Here is a 25,901-nt window from a genome sequence, read left to right as displayed (position 1 = left end):
TTAGCGTGGAGACCATCTTGCAGAGCAGAATTGCCAATAATCTGCATGACAGAATGGCAAACCCAATAACGTTACAGTGCATTAATCATCAAAACATCATGGCCAGATTAAATCGCCTTATTAGTTTTAATAGCAGGAAACAAATTGCATATTGGTGGATGTGGTTTGTCTGTTCCATTTCACATCTCGCATTGGTTCTCCTATTATTTGGATAATTTAGTCAATTTAGCTGATGAACGGTACCGCGTCTATTTCAAGACGCTAAACTCTTTGCTTTGTCGGCGTTTTATAAATCTCAATAGGAACTGATCGAAGAAAGCGCTCTTATTGGACAAGAGTCTCCAGGCATGGTGTCAAGGTTTTCTTTCTTGCTCCAGTGTTCGTGGGAAAGCGTTACTTTGACTTTGTGCTCGTAGCCTTGACTCAAAACGACCAGCTCGTGCTTGGCGATTCTTTTGAGATAATCCCCGCTTGAGTATGGCTTCATCTCTCCGCGAGGCCCCCCCCCGCTGCGACACACCGACCGCCATTACCCTTCCAGGATGTTACCATTGTTGTCCGGCCACGTCTTTGACTCGGCCACGGTCCCGTCGCCTGGCCGCCTCCTCGTGATGCAATCACCCGAGAAGAAAAAGAGGATTCCCCGTTCTCGGCTGCAGCGACGTCTTTGAGGCAGCGCTCATCCGCTTTTCTACATCAAGGCTGCAGCCGTATCTTAAACTCTGAGCAGACCATATATGTGTTGACTACCTATACAGAAAGCCAAATAACGTGAAGTTAAGTTCAACTTATTTTGCAATTTCAGCCACTCGTGTCGGTAAAACATGTATTCGCTCAACCACGTTGTTGGCGATACTGGACACCACCAGTTTCATTTGCGCATTCACAAAACACTTTTTTTTTGGAATAATAAAATATTAATTTTTTCAAATTCAAAGAGTCAGAAAGGAATTCTCAAATTCAAGACATGTGTTTAACTGAACCGTGCAGCAACATCACTGTGCTCAAAGAACAAAACCAGCAAAACATGATTTTCACACAAAATCAAAAATATAATCATAAATACTTACTGCAAATCGGAGTAACTTCTGCTGTTGCCTTTTGCGAGACCTTCACTCTCATGTCATTTTCGCGACAAAGTCTGTTCCTTTTCTTCGTTTCTACGTCCAGCATTGTCGAAAAGGATCCCTCGCAAAGTCATAGTTTTGCCGGCTCTAGATTAGAATTTGAACTCGGCATCGCAAATCATGCACTTTGGACGCCGAGGTTCTGTTAAACATGCGAATCCATATTGTACGTATTCGTCCGTCCATTTTCTTTTTCTGCTCAACATAATTAGTTTGAAGGGATTCAAATATGAAGAAAGAAATCACAGGACGTACCGTCACGACAGTCACAAGCTGTCTACTGAGCTATGTAGCGTCCTTTGCTCTTTGGTACACATTCTCAAAACTGCCAAATAACATGAAAATGTTGAAATACTCCACGAAACCCCCTAAAAATTCAATATCACACTCCACAAACTGTGATCTGCTTACCGCTCACGCCTCCTGACAGTAGCTCAATCAAAATCCTGGCTCCTTCTCAAACACAGCAACCCTGCATGCGCAATTTCCTAATAACGCCCCACAAAAAAAGTGAAATTTGGGTCTGACCTTTTGCTTCCTCCATCCGGTAGGTCGCCGAATGCTCTTGAGTCACGCACGATTCCCGCTCCCACACATCTGCGACACGGGAAAGCACTTTTGCAGACGTTTCTCCGCCGAACACCATCGTGGGCGCAAATGCTCAATACAAAAAGTGACACAAAGTGCAATACAGGTGTGTGTGTGTGTGTGTGTCATACTGGCAGTATGATACATTTTCATTTGCAGGTGTTCATAATCCAGTGTATACTTCTACCCACGCATTGCGGTACCGACACACAAATGCTGAGGCTATGAGTGCTAATTTCACATCTGCGTCACCTCTGGGTGGTTTGGGGGTGATTTCTTATTCCTCTGGACAGTAGATGGTACGTTTGCTGGCGTTTAGGTCCAACTCTTGGTGTATTTGTTTATTTATTGAATGCCTAAGGTGACCCTAACATTACACTTTGTTTGAGATGAGATGCACTTTATCGATCGCACGATCGGGAAATGATTTGGCAGCAGCAGCATCACAACATACTAGAACAGACAATGAGCAAATAGTGATGAAATTAAACTAAATAAAAAAAAGTGAGAACAGAAATGTTGATGTCACTCCGCTTGCATCACTCTGTTTCTGTTTTGACCCTTGCTGTCTTTTTTTTTTTTCCATTCTGTTGTCAATTCCATCTATTTATTTGTGGATGTCTTGCAATCTTTCTCTTTTTTTTTTTATATTTATACTCATATTTATTGATACTGTCATTATTGTGTTGCTGTGACAAAAAACCCTATCAGAATCATTAAAGTTTTTCTTATCTTTACATCTGCGTTTCAAAAAATATATAGATGGTATTTAAGGTTATCATGAAGCTTGATTAGTGCGCCAGGATCTGGTCAGATTTGAGTATTTTTGAATTGATAACTGACTAAAGTGGTTCCCCTTTAAAACCCCCCAAGATCAGTCTATGTTTAATGATAAGAGTGAAACTTCTTTCCCTGACTGGAAACCCTCCACGTGCACGGCGCCATCCCTGCACCAATTTACTGCTCCAGTCGATCACTGAACAAGCAAAATTAAAATCTGTAGTCACAGACCTGACAGGGGAAATTCCACAGGCGAGGAAAAGAATTATTCACCGCGCTTTTGAAATATTTATAGACCGTTGTCTCGCACCGGGAAGCCGCATTTTCCGAGGCGCAGATGCTTAATGGTATGTTTTTTTCACCCAGTGCGGTTTCTGTAGAAAAACTGATGCCGGCCCCCTTGGTGCATCGCACCTGGCTTCCTGCGCAGATAATTAAGTGATGAGAGATTACAAGAAGTTGAACTGAATTAATTCCTCACCTCCTCCAGAAGTCCTCCCATCATATACCATAGAATCGGCTTGAATCGGCTCCCGTGTCAATCAAATCGCCGCTTTTCTTCGCCTCACCTTACGAAACTTGTTCGCTCATGCCGTCGCTCTGAAAACCTCCCATCCTCTCCTTGATTCCAGCCGGAGTAGAATACTGCAGCGAAATTCGCCCGTAATCACCTCGATATACTGGAGTATGTGCGGGTCTTGTTTGTATGCTGGCATTTAGGTCCATCTGTTGCCGTATTTGTGTATTTATTGAATGCCTAAGGTGACCTTTAAATTAACTTTATTGATCACATGATTGGGAAATTATTTGGCAGCAGCAGCAGCATCACATACTAGAACAGACAATGGAAAAAATTGTGATAAAATAAATTAAAATGTATATAAAATGAAAAGAAAAATAGTCATGTTGGTGCCACTTCACTTGCATCATGTCAATTTTTGTTTATTGTTATTGTCACTCTGTGTTCTTGTCCTTGTTGTTGTTTTGGTTTTCTATTCTCACCCTTGCTGTCTTTTTTTTTTAATTTTTTATTTTTTTAGATTTCCATTCTGTTGTCAATTCTTATCCTTGTTGCTCACTCTGCTGTCTATTTATTTGTGCGCTTTTATTTATATTCATTCTCATATCTATTGACACTGATACTTTATTGATATTGCTGCGCTGCTAGGACAAAATTATTTGCCCTATGGGGATCAATAAAGTGTATCTGATCTTAAAATCTGCAGACGGAAAGAGCCGGCGATCCAACCTCTGGATCGGAGGGACGCCTGGGCAATAGATGGTGTAAGAACGACGTTTAAAAAACAAGACTTCGGTACCTTTTGCAGATATATAATATACAATATATGGCCAAAAGTATTCGCTCACCTGGCTTGACGCGCATATGAACTTACAGTTGTGTTCATAATAATAGCAGTGTTTTTTAAAATGTGAGCAAAGCTCAAAATCCTTATACCGGTAATAGTTTTTATTTCTATTCATTGGGAACACTGTACATTATATTTTACATCAAAACATGAAGAAAAGTGTCAATATTTTAATTACTTTACAGAAAATGGAAAAGAAAAAAAAATCATACTGGGCTCTTCAATAGCAAAGTCTGCATTTTTCATTATAAACTCAAATCTTTACTCAATAAACTGAAAAAATGTCAAGATTTAGCATTCCTGTGAATCACTAAGCTAATGTTTAGTTTTATATCCATAAAACTAAACATGGCACCTGGAAGCAGGTATTCCAGCCCAAAGTTCCCCTCTGGAACTCACTGGAACCTGAAAAACAAGCCCACACCAGAATCCCCACCAAACTTCACACTTAGCACAGTGCAATCAGACAAGTAGCGTTCTCCTGGCGACCGCCAAACCCAGGCTCGTCCATCAGATCGCCAGATGGAGAAGCGTGATTGGTCACACCAGAGAAGGTGTCTCCACCGCTTAGAGTCCCGTGTTGCGTTGCTTTACACCAGTGGTCCCCAACCCTCGAGTTGCTGACTGGTACCGGTCTGTGGATCATTTGGTGCCGCGCCGCCCAAGAAATCATCTATTATTTCCGTTGGATTTATTATCTGAGTCTGAACAATCTCTATTTTGAAAAATCTTTTATTTTGAATAATAACCGGAATCTCTCGGCTACATCTCTGTCACTTGAGCGCCAAAAATGTAACCCAGGAGCTAGCATAGTGAGTAAAAAATAGACATAAGACGAAAAGTTTCTTTTCGAAAGCGAAAAGGTCTAGTGAACAGACAGAAGAAGAGCCTACAACTTCCATGAAAAAAGAAAGATTTTAACAGGCAATACCAGGAGTTCTACTTGAAATGTTGATTTATCGTAACGGGTGATTCCCACAGACCGAGCTACGCTGCACAGTATACGGCAATGAAGGAATGAAGCCTTCATTACTTTCATGTTATGTTGTTGGCGTGATGTTCCAAGGAATAAAGTTGCATACCAGTACACAGTGGATTCGTGTTTATTATTATAGTGTAGCCCCGATCCATGGTAACATTGGGGTCGGGTACCTCTGCCTTACACCTCTGCATCCCACGCTTTGCTTTGCACTCGGTGATGCTTGGCTTGGATGCAGCCGCTCGGCCGTGGAAACCCATTCTATGAAGCTCTCTGCGCACTCTTCTTCAGCTCATCTGAAGGCCACATCAAGTTTGGAGGTTGTAGCCATTGACCCTGCAGAAAGTTGGCCACCTCTCGGCACAACGCGCCTTAGCATCCCCTGAGTTTACATGTCCTACCACTTGGTGGCCGAGATGCTGTCGTTCCCAAGCGCTTCCACGTTCTTCTAACCCAGCCGACAGTCGACCGTGGGATATTTAGGAGCGACTGGATTTGTCGCACCGCTGGAATTCTGTCACAAATGTTTGTAAAAACAATCTGCTTGCCTAAGTGCTTGGTTTTATACATTTGAACACCTGATTCCCATGATTTGTATGGGCGAGCCAATACTTTTGGCCATATCGTGAATGGGAAAGAGCCCTGGAGCCATTTTCCGTGCAGCCGCTGTTGAGTATATTTCAAAACGAATGTGCGTCTCTCTTCCCCCTCCGCTGCAAAGTGATCCATCAAAAGTGAGTGAACATAATTGTGGTGCAAGTGATTTATGTGAAAAAGGGGGCTGTGTTTTGTAAGTGTTCAAACCAAAAAATCTGGGGTGTGATTAATCTTTCTGTAATCCAACTCACAGTAGGTGTGGGATATTTTCTGCGCTCCATCACGGAACACTGGAGCCCGACGCCTCGAGACAATTTTGCAATTTGATAAAGTCCTATTTCGCGTTTTCATTTATTTCTGACGAAATAATCGCAGCACCGGGGAAGATTTGTTAAAGTATAAGATCTCAATAGGGTGCAATTGAGGCAACGGAGCATCGTGACCCCCCCGGCTGAAAGGCTTTTGATCACTTGTAATTATATTGAACAGAAACCAGACGCAGGAAGGAGAATGTGGAACAAAAGCGCTGGAGGACTGGATAATGATGCTTTCAATGAAAAGCAATCTTAATGTGATGCCAGCTACAAACAATATAGTTACAGTTATTAAAAAAAATTATATATAACAATAAAATAAAAAACATTTAGCTTATTGGATCGCCTCCATCACATTGGATTATTATATTATGTGGAAGTGCAAGACGGTTGCTACAGATGAATGCTATCTAGTGTAAAGCACAGGCTGATGAAAGCTCTATGTAAGTGGATCCCCTTTTACCATTTCGGTACTCGGCCGTAACATTTCACTAGTGCTGCTGAAACTGGTCTCATGTAGCCTGTATTATGTTTATTGAAATGAACTTTACTTTGCTCAAAATGAACTCAAACGTTCCACTATGGCGTTTCGAACTCTGATCGATTTCATGCATTAAGACACTCTAGAACAGACCCGGGCTTTCGATGGCCCGGGTCATCAATATTGATATTCAATCAATATTGAATTTAGAAACTCCTTATTTTTTTCCTTGTGTTTAATTTTGTATGGGTGATTACATACAAAATGATTTTAAAGTTGATAAAATAATATTACATTACATTACATTACATCGCATTTGGCAGACGCTTTTATCCAAAGCGACTTACAATAGAGGACATAGGGAATTATGTACATAGGGAATTAATTAATATGCCCCAAAATTCAAATATCTAAATTGCAATTTTCATGTTGTACAATTTATGTTATCTAGTTGGCCCGGGCATAAAAATTAAATAGGAAATGTGTCCCGCCAGCCCAAATAATTACCCGCCCCTGCTCTAAAACTCTCTGAATAAGGATGAAATGCTGAAAAAAACTCAATATAAATGAGCAGAAAAAGTCTCATGTCAATTATTAATCAGTGTCAGTGTAAAGACCTTTTCCTGTTCGTGTTGCAGATAATCAGGAGGAAAAAAAAATTGCATGCAAAGTCTCAAAATGCCACGGTATTTCATTACTTTCAAGAGAGGAAGGGGTGTAGCAAATGGAATAAATATTGTTTCTCCCAATAGACTCCACCTAATGTTCCGACCTTTTGCAGAGTGCCAGCTTCATAGTCAAAGCCGGGGTCTTCATCCCAGATAGGAGGCAGAAACGTGACCTTCTCGCCGAAACCTCATCAATGAGCGTCACCTCTGGGGCCGTCAAAGGCTACATTCCTTTTCTTTGTTTTTGAAACGCGTACTGTTCCCCGTGTTTTATCCGGCGTCGGCGGCGCGATTAGCGGAGAATATTTGTCCAAAAGGACAGACGACGCATGAATAATTCTACAGAAGCTCACAGCGACTTGTCCAAAATGTAATAACTTTTTCGTTTCATTTTGTAATAAGTTATTACATGTTGAGAAGATTATTACAAAATGCACTTGCAACTTTTTTACTCTCGAGGAAATGTAATAACGTGGTGCATTATGTAATAACAATTCTAATGCATAGTTTATTTCTTTGTTGTATTTTATTTTACTTTAAAGTATTAGTATTAGCCTAGTAGCTGTACTTAGCAATTACTATCAGTACACTATTCAAAGGTTGCATTAACAGAGAATATTCTATAAATTCCATGTTATTATTATGTAATAACAATTCTAAAACATAGTTTATTTGTTTGTTAATTGTATTTTATTTTACTTTAAAGTATTTGTAAAAGCTAGGCTTATTATTATTATCACTGTATTAGCCTACTAGCAATGCTTAGCAATTACTATCACGACACTATTCAAAGGTTGCATTAACGGAGAACATTCTATAAATTCCATGTTATTACATTTCCAAGAGAATAAAAAAGTTGCAAGTGCATTTTGTAATAATCCTCTCAAAATGTAATAACTTATTACATAATGCGGCAAAATTTATTACAAAATGCGTTGGGGCAGTTTATTACAAAATGCGGCTTTATTACAAAATGAAATGAAAAAGTTATTACATTTTGGACGTTTATCCCAAAATGCACCATTATTACAAAATGCGGCTCAACAAACATTATTTGAATTAATGATTTTGTGCCAAAACCATCGCAGACCTATTTATTGTAATCTTCTTAAATGCAAGCGGATCATTTCCATTAATTCATTCAAAACCCGAAAAATGAAGTGCGCTAAAGTCGCAGAGTTATCTCATCGCCTTCATAACATGGCTTTCGAGTTCCGATATGATTTTTCTCCAGAGAATATTTGCCGAGAACCGTCTTTTCGCTCCGTCCGAACACCTCCGGCACCGAGCGACCGGCGTGTGGTGCAATCCGATCAGTTACTCTCGTCCCTAAATTATCAGTCGGACCAAACGACGCGGAAAATCCGTCCTAAGACGTCCGTCATTTAACCAGGCAAAGTTAATGGCTGCAGGCCACATCGCAACCAAGTCCACAAATTGGAAGGAAATCCTCCCCAGGTGTGCTCTGTGAATAACAATTTACTATTTGCAGTTCAGGAGCTCCTGGTTGCCTAGGAGATGCCGTAGACCATGACAGACAGTTACATCTGATTCAGTGTAATGCGAGATGTTAAAGCTGGGTCTTTTCCTCGCTGCTAGTTTGACCCAGGAATTCAGCATCAGAGCCTCATTACCTAACTATTGATCAAGATAGGCTTTGTTTTCCTTCACGGGAGCCGTTCATACAGGTTCAACCTCCATTCCAGTCCCCAGAAAATAGAACACGCTGTCAACAGATATGGAGAAAAGGTTTTTTAAGTGCCGTCAGGACATTGCACCGAGGGACTCTGGATTTCCCGAAGAGGGCGGTGTCTCGTAGCAACCTGTAGCCGGTGCTGGGTCGGTAACGATCGCAGCTATAGGTTGGCTTCCGCCCTCGTGCCAGACGTGGTCGCGACCCGAAACGAGCTGCCGTCACATGTCCGATAAGACCCTTAAGACCGCCTGACGCCGTACAAACGTGTATTTGTGAAAAGACACGTGACGTAAGAGGGCGGCGGTTACAATGCCCCGTCGAAGCTCACGGCGCGTTGTTCATAAAAACACAAAGACACCTCTATGAGACTCGTGAGATGGTTAGCCGTCGCTGACTGCAGGCCTGCTTCACCACCTCCTCTGGTTTTCAGGCTCTAATAATAAATGCCAAGTGAACTAACATGACTCTGGCTCTCATCCTCAAGGTTCTGGGCTCTGAGAGATGATTTGTTCAAGCCACCTATTGTCTGTGATGAGTTTCTGAAAACATTGGACATGATATAATTCTGCTTGTGAGAGGCGGTTAAAGCTCAGAGAGGCTTACCGTCCAATTGGGCCGTCTATCATCAGAAGGCCGCCCGCCGATGATAGACGGCCCAATTGGAGACGCATTGTCAGTTTTTCACCTCGGCCTCACTGAGAGATTCAGCCTTTTATAATAGTAACCGCAGGAGGAGCAGACCTGGATGTTTGTCTCTGCGGTCTCACTTTTGCTGGAACCGTGCTCTGCTCTGCCACTGGAAGGCAATTTCTTTATTATTTCATTATCTGACCAATTAGCCGTGATGGCGTGGATGGTGTTCTATTCATGGCCCATCACATATGTGTCAAACTCAAGGCCCGCGGGCCACATTCGGCCCGCGAGAACATCTTAAAAGGTCTGATTGTCTTGAGATAGGTGGCGCAGCGGGAAGGCGAAGCTGGATTCCGACAAGGGGTTCTTTCTGTGTGGAGTTCGCTTGTTCTCTGAGCATCTGTTGAGCTTCCTCGAAGGCACATGTGTCAAACTCAAGGCCCGCGGGCCAAACGTGGCCCGCCAGAATTTCTTACAAGGTCAGATTGTCTTGAAATAGGACGGCACAGTGGCACGGTGCATGACAGACCTTGGAACCTTTCTGTGTGGAGTCTCCATGACCTCCAAGCATCTGCATGGAAATCCTTTTGTCACAAATGTGTCAAACTCAAGGCTCGTGGGCCAAATGTGGCCCGCCACATCATTTTATGTGGCCCGTGAGAACGTTTTTAAAGATCTGATTGTCCTGGAATAGGTGGCGCAGCGGTTAGCGCTTTGGCCTGTGTGGAGTTTGCATGTTCTCCCCGTGTCTACATGGGTTTCCTCCGGTTTTCTTCCACAGTCCAAAAACATGCAGCAGGTAAATTGGCAAAAAATATTGGGAAAATTGTCCCGAATGTTGTGTATCTGTATATGTGGCCCTGTGATTGACGGGTGACCAGTCCAGGGTGAACCAGGTGACTGCTGGGATGGGCTCCAGCGTCCCTCCTGACCCAGAGTGCAGGATAAATGGCAGAAGATGGATGGATGTCCTGAAATAAACGTCAAACGTGCACTGACCATAAACTACATTTCCCACAATTAATGCCGATCATGTTACCAGCCAAGCGCCCGGCCGTTAAACATTGGCCAAGTGGAATCGAGAAGTACAAAGAATCCCTAAATGTCCAGGAAGAGAAAAGTTGGTGCAGATGGAAGGCTGTTTCAAGAAAGATGGAAATGCATACGTTACGTTTTAGATTTGAATGAGTCATAAATTCAGGAGTAGTTACATTTATTTTACATTATATGTAGTTATATTTATACTTCTACTGTGACATGTGGCCTTTTGAGGGGAACCATTATGCTGATGTGGCCCTCAGTGAAAATGAGTTTAACAACCATGACCCAATGCTGGACTGGCTCCAAACCACCGGTAGCACACAGACTGATTTTCATTCTTCTGCATCCGGGTAAAGTAACTTATAGTTTTGTTTTGTTTCTTATTTGGGACCTTACACCAACCTGTCCTTACCTTTCAGTAGAATAATGAAAGGTCAACTCTTTCCTGAAACGCATCAACTGGCTTGAGGCAGTTTAGTGTGAACCCAGAAGTGTTCAGTCAAAGCTGTTCTCTGTTTATATAGAGAGAGTGTGTTAATCAAATTAGCGCTAAAGCTGTGTTTACAGGGCCGCTAGGTCACCCTGGCAGGATTATTTACAATTCTCATCATTTTTTAGCGAAAGGCGTTCCCTTCATGGAATCAAACGTTAAACTGTCCGAGCCTCTTCCTCCAACCGTTGCCGTAAAATTGGTCGTAATTCAGTAATTCAACATTGTCCACTTGCGGGGAAAGTGGACATTGTAAACTTTGAATTCTGGTCCACCCTAGATGGCCAGATACTCAGGGTGGATGTGCAACCTTCTTTTTAAGGCTCCCAAATATACTTGGTGGTCTAAACTAATGACTTTACAAGAGAAAAACAGGCCATAAAAGGTCCGTTCAGGGTTTAGCTGTGAAATAAATCATCGTCTATTCCTGCTGTGGTAGGACACAGTCTGTCCGTGGTGGAAACATGTTCGACGTTCACAGAGAGACTGCGTTTTGTCTTCGTGTTTTCTTTCTTTTTTTTTTTTTTCTTTTTAACTTTATTAGTTTCACTTGCTCTGCAGTGAAAAAGAATCGTGAAAATCGCTTCAAAGATCGAGATAATGAGGTTATACCGTGCCACGAGAGGAACGACGGCGGTCGTAGAACTTGGAGGTCGGTGGACAAAACCAAGTGACAGCTCAAGGCTCCAAGTTCTCCGTGAGGCGGGTCTTTTGTTTTGGTGAAACCGTGATTGATACTTTCAGTTGCATTTTACGGCAAAACGTCTTTCAACAGCTTGACCGAAAGTGCCTCACTCAGACAGCTCTGCAAAGCGGCATCTGTCAGCTGGCTCGTATGAATACCGCGCTCTTGAAGAAACAGCCCGCTCCCGTTGCCGCTTCAGGATTCACTTCTGAGTGAATCTGCGGCACCGATTCTCAGGTGTTCCATCCAGTCGCACCGAGAACGGGCTCATCTATTTAACCTTCTCGACAAGGGTGTTTACATCGAAGCTCAGATCGCGACGAATAAATGCGAGTCGTGGAAACCGGCAGGAATGTTTTGACAGTACGGCGGGAGTCTCTCGGCGATACTGGCGTTGTTCCCGGCTCTTGGCATTATTTCTGAGGAAGTCATCCATAATGAGCCTCTTCGTGTTCCTGGCTCCCCTCCCTCAGGAGCTGGCCGCGACGTGACGCTTCCATCTGGACCGGTTTGCCACGGCTCTTTGCATCGCCGGCCACCCTGCCGCCCAGTCGCCACCTGATACGTCCTTCCGGCATCATGACTTACCCTCTCGTTCGAACGGAGGCACCAAACGGCGATAATTGCTAAAAGTGTTTGAGCGCATTCATCGATTTTCTATAAAGCTTTTCATTGCTTATCTCTTGTAAACGCCGATCCCTTCAGCACATGGAGCGTTTGGCATTTCCAGTGATATATAAATGAAAAGCAGGTGATGGTTTTTGTTTTCACGGATGACGTATTAAAGGATGGCTTCGGTAGGAGCCGATGACAAACGGTGCAATCGGAAAATGGCTTGAGAAGACGCTGTTTTTACTCGATGATGGACTGCGCTGTTTGTTATTCCAACAACTTCCAGCTCGCCGTCTCTAACGGCTGTTTTATTTTCAGAGATTTTCTTAAAATCAATCAGTTGGTATTCCTGCATCATCCAGGAACCTGAATGACTAGATTTATTTTTGTCCCCGGGACCAAATAAACAATTTTTGTATCCATCACTCATCTAATTACTGTTTGACTTTAAAGAAAAATGATGCTCTGAAGAATTTAATGTGTTTCCCTTTATTTTTTCAATGTTTTCACGCCACTCCCTGTTAACCCATTTCTCACCTAATTTCCATCAAAACCCCATTAGCACATGGTTCCATCTTGACTCTCCGCGTCAACACGGCAGCTGCAAGGTCAGCAGCAGTCACGGCTCCTCCGAGCAGAAAAATTAATTGATATTTAAACATTGTATGCAAATTATCAATCAATCTCCCTCAGGCACTAAATGCGAGCCTTATGTACAGTTGATTAAAAATAGGATTCGGCGGAAGCTTCCTGACGTGCACGTGCATCCGTGCTTTAGAATCAGAGTCCCCGGATGCTAAGCTGTATTTCATCGTAGAAATATTACGGATAATGAATTCTTTTAACGGGGGAAAATAGCGATTTGGGCCACAAGAGGCCAAAGTGCTTCAACGCCTCTGCGCTGCAAATTGACATTACTTATCTCTTCTCCCAGGGTTTAGTTGGATAGTGACAGGCGTACATTCTTTTCCATGTAGGCCTCTCATCTATCACTTATTACATAGTGGCTGCCCTGATCAATGATTGAATGCCGGCATCACGTTGCAGTGCTCCGTCTCTGCCTCTTACGGTATACACACTATATGGGCACAAGTATTCGCTCACCTTTCCAAATAATGGGAATCAGGTGGTCCAATCACTTCCATGGCCACGGGTGTATTATAAGAACATGGAAGTGTTTGGGAATGACAGCAACTCAGCCACGAACTGGTTGGATGCGTAAACTGTGGATGCTGAGGCGCATCGTGCCAAGAGGTAGCCAAGTTTCTGCAGAGTCAATGGCTACACACCTCCAAACTTGTGGCCTTCAGATGAGGTGCAGAAGAGTGCGCAGAGCTTCATAGAACGGGTTTCCACGGCCGAGCGGCTGCATCCGAGCCACACACTGGACTCCAGAGCGGTGGAGACGCCTTCTCCAGAGTGACCAATCGTGCTTCTCCATCTGGCGATTTGTTGGACCAGTCTGGGTTTGGTGGTCCCCAGGAGAACGCTACTTGTATGACTGCATTGTGCCAAGTGGGAAGTTTGGTGGTGACGGGTTGTTTTTCAAGAGCTGGGCACGGCTCTTTAGCTCCAGAGAAAGGAACTCGGAAAGCTTTAGACATTTCGGACAATTCCATGCTTCCAACTTTGTGCGAAGAGTTTGGAGCTGGACCCTTCCTTTTCCAACATGGCCGTCCACCAGTGCACAGAGCGAACTCCATAAAGACATGGAGGACTGAATCTTCTGTGGATGCACTTGACTGATACCTGACCTCAACTCCATAGAGCACCTTTGGGATGAAACAGAGAAGAGACTGTCTTGTCCAACATCAGCATGTGACCTCTGGAAGATCAAAAACTGCCATCAACACACTCCTGAACCTTGCGGACAGCCTTCCCAGAAGAGGTGAAGCTGTTCTAGTGGCAAAGATTGGATCCACGTCATATTGAACCCAATGGAGTAGGAAAGGGATGTTGCTTAAGTTCATATGCGAGTCAAGGCAGCTGAACCAATACTTTTGGCCATATCGTGTATGTTTATGACCAGATAACCATATCACATTATCTGGTTACAGTTACACTTCTTAAACCGTGATTTGTTGAGAAGCATTTTGTCAAAAAGCTGAAGTGTTGCACACAGGAAAGAAGGCCAAGTGCAAGAAATGTGTCGACACGGCTAGATCTTTGTGTCTGCAGAGCGGCGGCTCCTGTCGAGTGTTCCCGGTCTGTCAAAGAAGAAATCGCATTCAGTTCTACATCGGAACTACAAATAAATGTAGGAAGAAATTAAAACAGCGATACGATCCCTATGAGGCCTTTCCTAGTGGGGCCCCTCGGCGTTCCCAGAGTCCAAAAACATGCAGGACATTCACAGAAGACCTAAATTGAATTGTCCAAACTTACAGGCGGTCCAGGCAATGAATAATAAATTCACCGATAGCTAAGAAATTAAATTTGATGCTGTCATATTATCAAGTCTGTTAATGCAAGTTTTTTTTTTTTGCTAATTTATATTACATCGCAAAAAAGAACGTTTTTGAGCTAAAAAAGAAATACCCTGCTTTTCAGACAACAAAAGCTCATTTTAAAAAGGTTTTCCACAGAAGAGAAGCTCGCAGGGACGCTTGCGTTAACGCTGCTCTTCATGCTTGCTTCGTGCATTCTGCCTCCTCTCTTTATTTGGTTTCACATGAAAATCCGTTGCATGCTAACTATTCTCTGCCTGTTACAGAAAATTCAGAAAATCGTTTTTCACGAAAAGAAATATATTTATACGTGGTCTTGAGAAAAAAAAAAAAAAAATGCGATCACGAGTCTCAGTTCAGGTGATTTTCTTAATGCTCTTAATACCAGGGTTCAATAGAAAAAGCCTCAACCAGGCATCTCCCAAGGGTTTGCAGGTGTTCTGCTGGAAATTTGCTGAAGTGGAAATTAGTTAGTGTGTGTTAGTGTCTCAAATGGCTCAATGCTTGTTTATCAGTGTGTGTGTGTGTGTGTGTTTGTGCCTGATATGGTGTTAGTGGTTGGAGACGGGACAGCATGTGACTCACTTGAATAAATAGATCTACATATCCAAGCATTAGTCACAGAAACGGGACTCAGCTCCATTTTCCCCATTAACTCCTCGTGGAGATGGTTTTTGATTGACTCGCCCCCACGCCGTCTCTGTTTCGCGTTTTAAGATGATTTCGGCGACTTGCAGCCGTGACACTCCCAGGCACCTGGACTCACCCGATGTCACAACCTCAATTCGGCAAATTTAAATTTCACACATTTGCGAGGGACGAGCTGGCGTTTCCTGATCCCGTCTCCAGACCGTCTCGGTCCGCGAGCGCTTCGGGTGTCTTTGAGCGTGGACGCCATCTGCTGGCCACATGTGACGGCAGCTCGGACGACCGCCGTTCTTCTCCGTCAGTCGGTCGCGCTCACGGACGGCAGCGAAGTTCATTCGGCACTTCAGCAATCGGCCCGTCAGATTTAACCACCGCCGGGCACTTTAAATACTCATATTTCTTCACTGTAATAAGAAGTTCTCACTCCATTTCTGCCACAGGATAACTGAAGGGAGCATGTTTCCAACCTCCAGGAAAAATTCCAATTTTATTTACCGTGACTTAAACAGCTTACGTATCCGTGACTTCTATATCGCCGAGCTACATCAGGGGAGAACGGAGTGGAGCTGTCGATCGAAAGAAGTATCATCCAAACAAGAGCGATATTAGCCGGAGCTCCGAGCGACGAACCCGTTCCTTTGGTGGAAACCTGACGTCGGCATATGAGAACGTGGCCGCTCGCCCCTGCACGGCTCTTACCCACCGCTCTTCGACGGAGACAACAAACGGGAGCGAGGAAAAAAGGTCCGGAGGGGTTCAGACGCCCACGTTCGCACGGACAACGGCGCATAGGTGGTCCGAGCGAGCGCTGCCTTCGCTGCCTCCGAGGCGGGACCGAGAAAAGCGAAACGCCCCTTGAGCCTCTGAAGCTGGGGTGATGTGGAACCAGGTGCGAGTGCGTTACTCCGCCCGAGGCGCTGCCTTTCTGTACAGCAAACAACCTTCTCCAGAACATCTCAGAGCGGCTGTAGCTTGGAATAAAATCTACGGTGATGTCATGCTTTCCCAGTCCAGGCTTGCTCGCTGACGCTTTACGTTTCTTCTTCTTCTTTGACCTTCTCCATTTAACCCTATCCTCTGGATCCTCCTCTCTCACGGCGTCCATCAATCTTCTCCTTGGTCTTCCTCCAGACCTCCAACTCCAGCATCCGTCGACCAACATACTCTGTCCATGACCCGACCGTCTCTGACCTTCTCTCATGAACATCTAACATGTGCGTTCCCTCTGATGGACGCCTTCCTGAAGAGAACCTCAGCATCTTCATCTCTGAAATGTTGCTCTACACTGCCTTGTAGATGTTAAACGATGGCTGCAGGGGTCAAGAGGTTATTATTTCATTTTGTTGCTGCCAACTAGTTCACAAAACAGCAATTAGTTTCAAAATCAATGTCGGATAAGTGGGATTTCTTTTGAAAGACTATATTTTTGCATTCTTTTCACTGGCGACTCCATCGCAATCATTTTTGAACTTGTTTTAAGTTTCGAAATTGAGCTTTTAATTCTCTAACATGCATAATTTATATAAGATGTGAATGAGAGAGCGAACCGGGCGATGCTGTTCTCCGACCCGCGGTGCAGGACAAGCGTTGATAGATAGTGAACGAATGGATGAACGGACATGCATGCGCAGACATTGTTTACCGCGATTAAGAAATCATTGCTTTTATACCAGGAGATAATGCAGTCTTCAGCCATTATGTAGAAGACTAAAATAAAGATTAGAAAAACAACAGCAAACAGAATAATTTGCATTATCTCTCTCGCCTCTTGGAACATCGGCTGTGAGAACTGGAAGTCGGTAGCTTCCGACGAGGTTGTCTTCAAGTCAGGACTTGTATGTTTGAACACGGCGGGCAGGTTGGACGTTCTGCAAGCTAATGGCGCCTTAAAAATAAGAACAACTTTATTTATCCCGACATAACAATAATAAATAATAGTAAAAATTGTAAGAAAAAAAAAAAGGGGGGTGGGGGGATAAGAATGCAAATAAACTGTAAAGTGTCTTAAGTACCAAGTGCACAAGAGTATGAAAAAATATTGCCGATGCCGCTGTGTGTCGTGGCTGCTCAAACAAACCCATGACACATCGTCGACGATCTGCCGTATAGCTTTCTGTTTAAAAATAATAATAAAAAAAAATAAAAAAAACTCCAGGGTTTACAACAGATTAAAATAAAAAGGGAAGAAGTTTCCCCTCTGTTTGGCTCCCGTTCCTCCACTAATGTTGAAAAAGACATTTTCCGCGGGCTCTTGTCCTATGACTTTGACGCAGGCCTGTGTCTCCCCTCTGGCTCAGACGGATAGAGATCCATTGTTATCTCCATCACACCCCTTCGCCAACCCTTTGCTGGATGCGTGTTAGAAAATGATCGAAAAGCCGCTCGCTCAACCGGGTTCCCATATTACCCACACCTTAAACTCCCACTCCACAAAATGGAGTATTTTAGAGGTTTATATTATATCGATCTGTTTTTCTATCATGATCATTTGAATACGGCTTAAATGATACGAGCTTTCTGTCAATATCTTAGCATAATACGAGTCTCTGTTTATCACGCGTGAAAAGTTAGTTGCACTTGATTTGATTTAAAGGTGTTTGAGGTTGTGTTGAATCCTTCTATTTAAACACAAGCCGTCTCGGCCCGGTTTGTTTTTGGGCACAGGGGTCAAAGATGAAAACTGCCTAATCTGTTTTTCCATCGCCCCTTAAGCCCCTCATGGGAAGGACTATTAATTTGAGATACCACTTAAAGTTTCAGTGACGTTTCCAGGGCTCTCGTTATCTTTTATCTTAAGCCGTCTCTGTTTTTAGACAGACCGGGGCTCCTCCGACCGCCATCATGAAAATCTATATCGGCGTCAGCCTCCTGACGGAAAACAGTTCTGGCGTTTGTCAACGCTGTAATATCCCCGCTTTACCTTCGTGGGTCTGCGGGCCGAAGAAGAGCGGACGTATACGAGCGGCCGTCGCTGGTTTATTCCTCCGTGCGGGGAATGCTGGACAAAGCCAGTCACCCGTGGTACAAGCTTACAACTCTATAATTCAGGCCTGGCCATATTTAGGCAGCGCTCAGCGCTATGTAAACAGAGCTCACCGCCAAGGGGGAGGGCCGTCTTCCAGCGCTCGTGTCCGTGTCCATCGGCAGATCTTGCAGATAGACCCGCTCAACAAGGTAACGAAGGCTCTGACGCAGTGAAGTTCATATTTGGAGGATTTCTAAACCTCTTTGCACCATGCGCCCCTTTTTAAGAACTTCGGCGTTACATCATAACGTTCTTTGTGGAATTCTGCGCCGTTTTGCGACGGACCGCTCGGATTACCTGTCCACCTGGAACGGGAGAGCATAGGTGGTCCAAGCCTGGCGCGTCAGCATGAGCGAGGCGCTTCGGCCCGGGGAGGCCGCTTCCTCCTCGCCCTGCGGCGGCTCTCTGCCCGTCAAACCCAAGTCATCGTCCGACTCCCCCTGTGGATCTCCCAGGATGTCCCCCCGCGACTCTCCTCGCAACTCGCCACTGCTGTTCCGAAAGCTGCTGGTGAACCGTAGCATCGCCCTGCAAAGACGTTTCACCCTGGCGCACACACCCAGGTACTCCTACCTCGATTGCCGATTCGCCGATTCGCCGATTGGTTTTCAGCCAAGTGACATTTGTTTCAGAAACGTTCACTTCGTGTTTGGCTACTCCGCTAAAGAGGTAAACGCCAACTTTTTGGGGCATCGGTTTCAACACGTATTTGCTCATCCAGCGCCGCCAGATTTTTTTTTTTGATCAAAAAGTGTGTCATGGGTTTGCTTTGGCAAAAGAAGAGCTGTTGTTGAAAGGGAAGGTAACTGTGGGAAATCATGATTTCGTTGACGTCGGCACCGGTGTTAACTCAAAGGACGCCGTTGTTCCTACCCTGAAAGATTGGGTGTTGTTTCGTGCCTTCGGGAGTTCAACCTTGCCTGGCACAGGTCAAATAGTTCGGCGTAAAGGACTCCTCGCCTCTGTTTTGGAAAGGCAAAGCTGAATTCGGAGGGTAGGTGAGATACCTAGCCTCCATACCACTGGTCTGACATGAAGCGAAGCATCAATTCAATCCGTTATTTGTCGTAACTGAGAACAGGCAGCGTCTGTGCTCGTCCTCACGTCAGAAAGTGATGTGTTTTTTTTTTTATTTTTCATTTCTTACCGCGCCACCACTCCACTTTATATCCAAAAAAGAAACAAAGCGGGGAAATAAACAACTCTGGTGTGCGTAAAAGCAGATCTGAAACAGCGAGGCTTTCTGAATAGATATTCTATGAGGGCAAGCATGAGATGTTGGCTATTTGAGGCAACTCTATGAAAACCATTTGTCCTCCGTTGGATTTGTGATCGTGTCGATCTGGGTTTGCAAGCAAGTGCTCCAATTTAGTTTTTTGCAGAAAACATTTTCCATATTTTCTCATCGTGGTCAGTCGTGAGCTCGATAAATCCCGACCGCTGGTTCTTCAATGAAGTGTGTTGTTCGGTGGAAACTGCAGCGCTCTGAAAAACCACCGCGTTAGACGCTGCCGTGACCTGGAGGGCAATTGACTTTTCTAAAGTCCACAACTTATGGAAATGTCCAAATTTGAGTCTGGAAAATTGCGCGGGGACAGCAAACATTTGTTCACTTGCTTAAAAAAAAAAAAAAAAAAAAAGAAGAAACGAAAAAACAAATTGATCCCTGCAGGTAAATTACTTTTTTGTGAAGCGTTCTGTGAAACACAGGGAAGTGGAATAAATGATATAACCGAACTAATTTCAGTCTTCCGTGATTAAAACGCTACTTTATTAAACCATCGGAAACGTAGTCAAGCAATATTGGCTGTATATGTGAATACGATGTACCGTGGCCTTTTCTGTGGTGTAATTATATTTATTACATGCGTGGAGCCTAAAACAGACACCACCCATTAACACCTTTTCTTCCGCTTCCTCCTCTCATCATCAATCCAATTAAGGCCGGAGCGCGAACTGCCGATTGCGACTTATTAAATTCATACGTTGAAAGATCCCTCGATACTCCAGGTTCGACAAAGAGTTTTCCAAAAAAAAAAAAAAGAAAAGACAAACATCAAACCATTATTTTATCTTTAGAAGTTTCACCTGGAAGCTCAGTACAGTAAAGACTTGTGACGGCCGGAGGAAAACCCAGAATATGTCTTTTATAATGAGCGGAGAAAAAAAATGAAACCAACACACGACGGTTTGGGATTCAGTTCCTCTCAGCGGATCCTTCGGTCGACCAATAAGGGAAAAAAAAAACTCTAAATAATTACGCGTGTTGGATAAGAGGACAATTGAAATAACGACCTGGCAATTTAGACGCCCTTGATTGATGAATTGAATTTTGAAAAGACGCATTGTTGCCCGTTTCCTTCGACAGTCTATTCGCGCACAGCTGGATGTCCTAAAGGCAGAAAGGACGCATATTTTCCTAGTTATCGACATTATCTGTCACGTGTGTGTCAGTCACGTCTTTTGCTACCTGCTTGGAAAATGTTTTTAAAAAAACGGCTTTACCTCCATCTCTGGTAAGCACATCCTGTTCAGACTTGTCTGACTGAAACTCAAATGTTCCCTTATGTCACGCTGTCAGAAGGTAAAAATCATCCGTTTTGCCGCTTCAGGATTTATGTCCGGGCCAACAAAGCCTGACACCCGCTTTTAATACGGTTGGCAGATAAGGTTGATTTATATTACCCCCCAGAAGTCATGTGTGTTTTTCAATCCTTTTGATATTAATTTCAAGGTGATTCATTCATATGCAGCGCTTGAGGAAAACCCTCGGATCCCATTTGTGATAACAGTGTCGATACGGCGCCCCGCGTTCGGCTCGCGGCGTTAACTAGGTGCTCAGGGAAGCTTTGTCTGTTGCCAAGCAACCGGTGTCCTTCTGTCGGAAATGAATCGGTATACAAAAACTTCAGGCAAAGTGCATTTTATTTTAGATCGCACATTGCATACCCAAGAGGATGTACAGTTCCAAGGACTAACATCTTCCAGCAAACAAATTAACAGCAGTCAATTTAAACGTATTCACTATTAAGTCTTAACCCTTTTCCAGCAGAGTCGCTAAAGGCCGCTTGACAAATTGTAGAAATGGAAAAGAATTCCCCGGGCGTCAGTTTGCCCTTGGTTTAGAGAGGGAGCATCAGTGGCATTCTGAAGCCGGTCGGATAGTATCGTCTTCTCGCCGGGTGTCGCGTGCGTTTCTAGCTGAGAAGCGATATTTTCAAGTTAATCCCGGATTCTACGGCCGCCCGTCGGAGCTGTTGAGGGCCGCGGGTGACGCGCTCTCCTTGCCGAGTCTCGGTCGTCAATCCAGCTGCAGAATTCCGGGAGGTGAGAAGGTCACGGGCGTCGATAGAAATCGACGGACCGGCCGATTCGAGACAAGACAATGTAGTATCTCTGATGACTCTTAGCGTCCCGGGTGGGCGATGGTGGCGGCCGCACCAGCAAGAACTTCAGTTTTGTTGCCGTTCTGTTTGAGAACATTGGCGGAGAACCGTGATCTGATTGCTGAGGCGTTCAGAAAGGAAGGTCGGCGCAGGAGCGGGTCGGGAGGACAACGGATGTTGATTTTATGTGAATGGAATACGTGGCAAAAAGCAGCAATATTGTAATCATCAAGAATTAAATGTTAAAAAAAGAGAGAATTATATATACAGGACTGTCTCAGAAAATGTTGTGGTAAAGTTCTTTATCTTCTGTAATGCAATTAAAAAAACAAAAATTATTTTTTCATGATATTCTAATATTTTGAGAGAGGATTTTTGAGTTTTCTTAAGATGCAAGCCATAATCAGCAATATTACAATAATAAAAGGCTTGCAATATTTCAGTTGATTGGTAATGAATCCAGAATGTATGACATTTGTGTTTTTGTAATTGCATTACAGAAGATAAAGAACTTTATCACAATATTCTAATTTTCTGAGACAGTCCTGTATATATATAATATATATCGTATAATATAAAATTATATATATTATGTATGTACAAATGACTGTACAAAATCGTGCTAATTGTAGGTATGCTTACCCTGCATTTATATAATAAATATATCATGAGCAGCAGTAATTAGACCCGGCGTGGCGATGATGGTTTTGCAGGGTTGCTTGGAATTGAGGAGTTGGACGGCTTTTAATATTGGTTATAATATTTGATAGAAATGTTGAATGGAAGGGAAAAAGGACCGGGAAGATCGGGATTCAAGTTGGACAAACTTGTCCGTTGTCCGTTACGGCACTTTGACCTGCTTGAATTAAATGGATAAACTAGTTTCTCTAAATCCTTTTTTTTTTTTTTTTTTACTTTTTAACAACATGTCAAATTCCTTCTGAAATGGCAGAAGTAGGTTATCCACATTTGTTTTTCCGGTCGTCGTGCACCGGTCCCAGATCACCTTTTGGTGGCTCTTAATTCCCGAAAATTGTGTTCAGAATGATCCAAACTGGCCTTTCCTTGCTAGCAGCCAGAGAAAAAGACAGAAAGACACATTTAAGTTTCCTTACCGAGTCTCGAATTAAATTCTGGCCGTCTCGGCAGTTTCACGAAATACAAAGAAATGGAACTAGACCCAGTCTGCTTCTTGTGAACAGTCAAAATCTTCCCCATTTCCCCATCATTCCTCCTCGAACAACCCATCCAATGACATCAATCACCCTTTTGTGGTGGATTAGTCCAGGAAAAGGAAATCCTCGCTAGCATGAAGTTTTCAGTGCGTTTTCCCGACGTCATATTTGAGCGAAAATAGCGCGCATGTTCACCGTGCAGTGTAATTGCACGCTGCCGTGTTGTGTACATTGCACTTGCAACACCCCACTGGCGAGCCTACTGTTGTTTCCCTTTTTTAAAGATGGCATCAAATCCAGAGGTTGTAGCGGAAACGTAATTTCAAGCACATCATTTCAACGTCTTTGTCTTGGTGCGACCGCACCGCAGCCCCCCGCAGGCTGGGACGGGAAAATCTGCGGGTTTACCGTCAGGTTATTGATGGAGGACGTTCACTTCGGGTGTAATCTCACCTCCGAGTCCAGAGACGGGCCGGCCAGGGCGCCATATCTTGTTGTAGCTTCCAAGTTGTTATTGCAAAACGTGTGAAAAGTTAATGAGAGCAGAGAAGAGGTGAAATTTGTCTTCGCGCTAAGAGCGTTATTACTCTGTCAGGCACTCCGGCTGGAAATTCAAATGTACATTTTCAGTGTTTGTTCATTTGTTTTGCTTATTATCTAGCTAGGTATTATGCGCAACAGGTTTTGGCCTTGAGGTCCCCAGATGCCCCTCCTCACCCTCTTTCCACCCCGCGCAGCACCAACAATGTGCCCCTGTAATTACGATGCTACAGGGCAGCAGAAGGAGGGTGTCGGGTCAGGCGGTCCATTAATCTCATGTCTCAATGAAGGCTGAGCCAAACCGACTCTTCCAGACGAAAAAAAAAAAAAAAGAAAAATACCCACCGGCCACAAAGTATAGTTAGATCTACCCATGCCGAATCAGACCGCACCAAATAATCCTGTGCTGTTCTGGCCGTGCCTCGGTTATTGGAAAGTGCGTCTTGAAAGAGAATTGCCCTGTAACCCGATTCCACGGGTTTGGACACCCTGTTAAATAAAGACCCCTGACAGCTTGCGAGGACTCGGTGGGCCGGCCCAAGTCTCCGCCGTGACCTCAGGGGACTCTGCAAAGCTCTCACACTGCTGAAGGAAGAGGTCAGCGTTTGCTGACGCTACCCTGCCGTAGCAACAACTCAACCCTTCCCCTTTAATGCAAGCGAAGGAGAAGAAACGCAGTCACAAAGCTACTTTTGTCATTTACTTTCAGACATTATAACTCCTGCGATGCCGCGGACCAGATCTTCCTTTTTTTTTTTCCCCCCCGACGTCACTTCAAGTCGCATTTGGGATTAAATTGGGAATATAACAACAACCACGACGACAAAATCCGTGCGAGAAGAAGAGCAAGTTTGACGAACCCGTCGCTGCAGCTGAATCTTCATTTGCAAAGGCGTCCGTTTTTCTTTTTTTTCTTTTCTTTTTTTTTTTTTTTCCGCTCCTTCCTGTCGGAGAGACAAACTATCACACGCGAATCAGCCTTGTTCAGGCTTCCACAGGACCTCGAAGGATAAACTCCTCAACATTCTTTTTTTTGTCATCGTAAGGCATCGAAGGATTACTTTCATCCTATGTGGTTTTTTTTGTTTTTGTCTCTTACCTGGAATCTTCCCGCGGTTGGGGTTATCCCCCGTGTCAATCCACACCCGACCAATGGTTAGTGGGTGAGAGTAACAGAATGAGACGTGATGCCGACAAAATCCTGCGGTTCAGATGAGCAGGTTGAGTTCTTCCAGCAGCATCTCATGTAAGCGACTAGTTCAGGGCGGACAATGAACAAAGACCTCAGATTGGCAAGGAAAGGGACTCCAACAGCTTTCGGACATGGCCGCAGACACTCGTGGTTGGGGTAGGTCGTTCGACCGTGCATCTTTACCGTACTCATATTCATGAGAGGGAGTGTTCATAGAGGCTGCATGGCAAAGTTACACCATTGGTGTATGGAAATGGCACCGCCGGCTCTCGGCAAGGCAAATAACTTGAACACCTGAGACGTACGTCGCCTCGGAAAAGAGCAGGAACGGCCGACCGCTTATCCGCTCTGTGGACTTTTTTTTTTTTTTTTTTTTTTTTTTTCAAAATTTGCATTTGAAAATGAAAATCAGTTGCTTTCAAAATTGCAAAAAAGTTTGTTTCAGAGGTCACACGGGTATCATTATTATTAGTAGTAGTAGTAGTAGTATTATTATCATTATTAGTATTATTATATGCAGAGGTCGCTCCGGTATTATTATTATTATTATTATTATTATTATTATTATTATAACTATTATTATCATATGCAGAGGTCACTCTGGTATTATTATTATCATTATTATTATCATATAGAGGCCACTCTGGTATCATTATTATTATTATTATTATTGTTATTATTTTCATTATTATTATAATTTTATAGAGGTCACTCTGGCATTACTACTATTATATATTTTTTTTAGAGGTCACTCTGGTATTATTATTATTATTATTATTATTATCATATAGAGGTCACTCTGGTATTATTATTAGTATTATTATTATTAGTAGTAGTAGTATTATTATTAAATACAAATCAGTATTGACATACCACACATCAACATAACAGTTTGTTCTTAATTTAGGATGACAAAATGTAGAAAATTTCCCATTTAAAGAGACATGATACCTGTGTACATAACACATACTGAAACATTGCAATATTGAATTTCTGGCAGACATTTTATGTTTTATATATTTCTACACACGCTCACGTGTTTATTTTGTTATTTCTATTTCTACGTGGACCTTCATGAAATGAGATTGGCGCAGTCGTATGAAACCATTGTCAGCCATGAGAGGCTCTTCATTTCCAGACACCATGCCATTAATTATAATGTTGCTTTAAATACCTTTATTTCACAAGTGGATTTTTATTCATTTCTGGGCTGCAGATACATACTTCTGAAAGATTTGGAAAAAAAAATAAAGAGAATTAGGATAAACCAAATGAGAGCTATGTGACCGGGCTGCTCTTGATATGCGATGGATTTTATTTTTATTTATTTTTGTTTTATTGCTGGCATTTCCCCTATAAGCGTCGGAAGTAGAACCGAGTCGCGTTTTTATCAAGAGACTTCCTGTTTTTACGAAATGTTTTCCCAGAGA

General features: G+C 43.5%; 1 protein-coding gene across 8 annotated transcripts in view; it reads left to right on the top strand.

Moving 5' to 3' along the window:
* Positions 1-25,901, top strand: part of pde4cb (phosphodiesterase 4C, cAMP-specific b) — a 104,354-nt gene that overhangs the window by 37,304 nt on the left and 41,149 nt on the right. The window contains exon 1 of one of the 8 annotated variants that reach the window (XM_086161793.1): positions 24,064-24,627. The exons of 6 other annotated variants lie outside the window; for them this stretch is intronic. In XM_086161793.1, the coding sequence (XP_086017919.1) occupies positions 24,551-24,627 (77 nt within the window). In that variant the 5' untranslated portion in view covers positions 24,064-24,550. Of the gene's footprint in view, positions 1-24,063; positions 24,628-25,901 lie in introns of those variants that run through there. One more of the 8 variants, XM_086161792.1, reaches the window with a different exon arrangement.

Source organism: Fistularia commersonii, chromosome 16 (genome assembly GCF_037954325.1).
Source record: "Fistularia commersonii isolate RoL2024-O1a breed Wild chromosome 16, RoL_Fcom_v1.0, whole genome shotgun sequence".
In the NCBI taxonomy this organism is placed as follows: domain Eukaryota; kingdom Metazoa; phylum Chordata; class Actinopteri; order Syngnathiformes; family Fistulariidae; genus Fistularia; species Fistularia commersonii.
The sequence above is the reverse complement of the archived record's forward strand: the minus strand, read 5'-3'. Positions and strand labels throughout refer to the sequence as shown.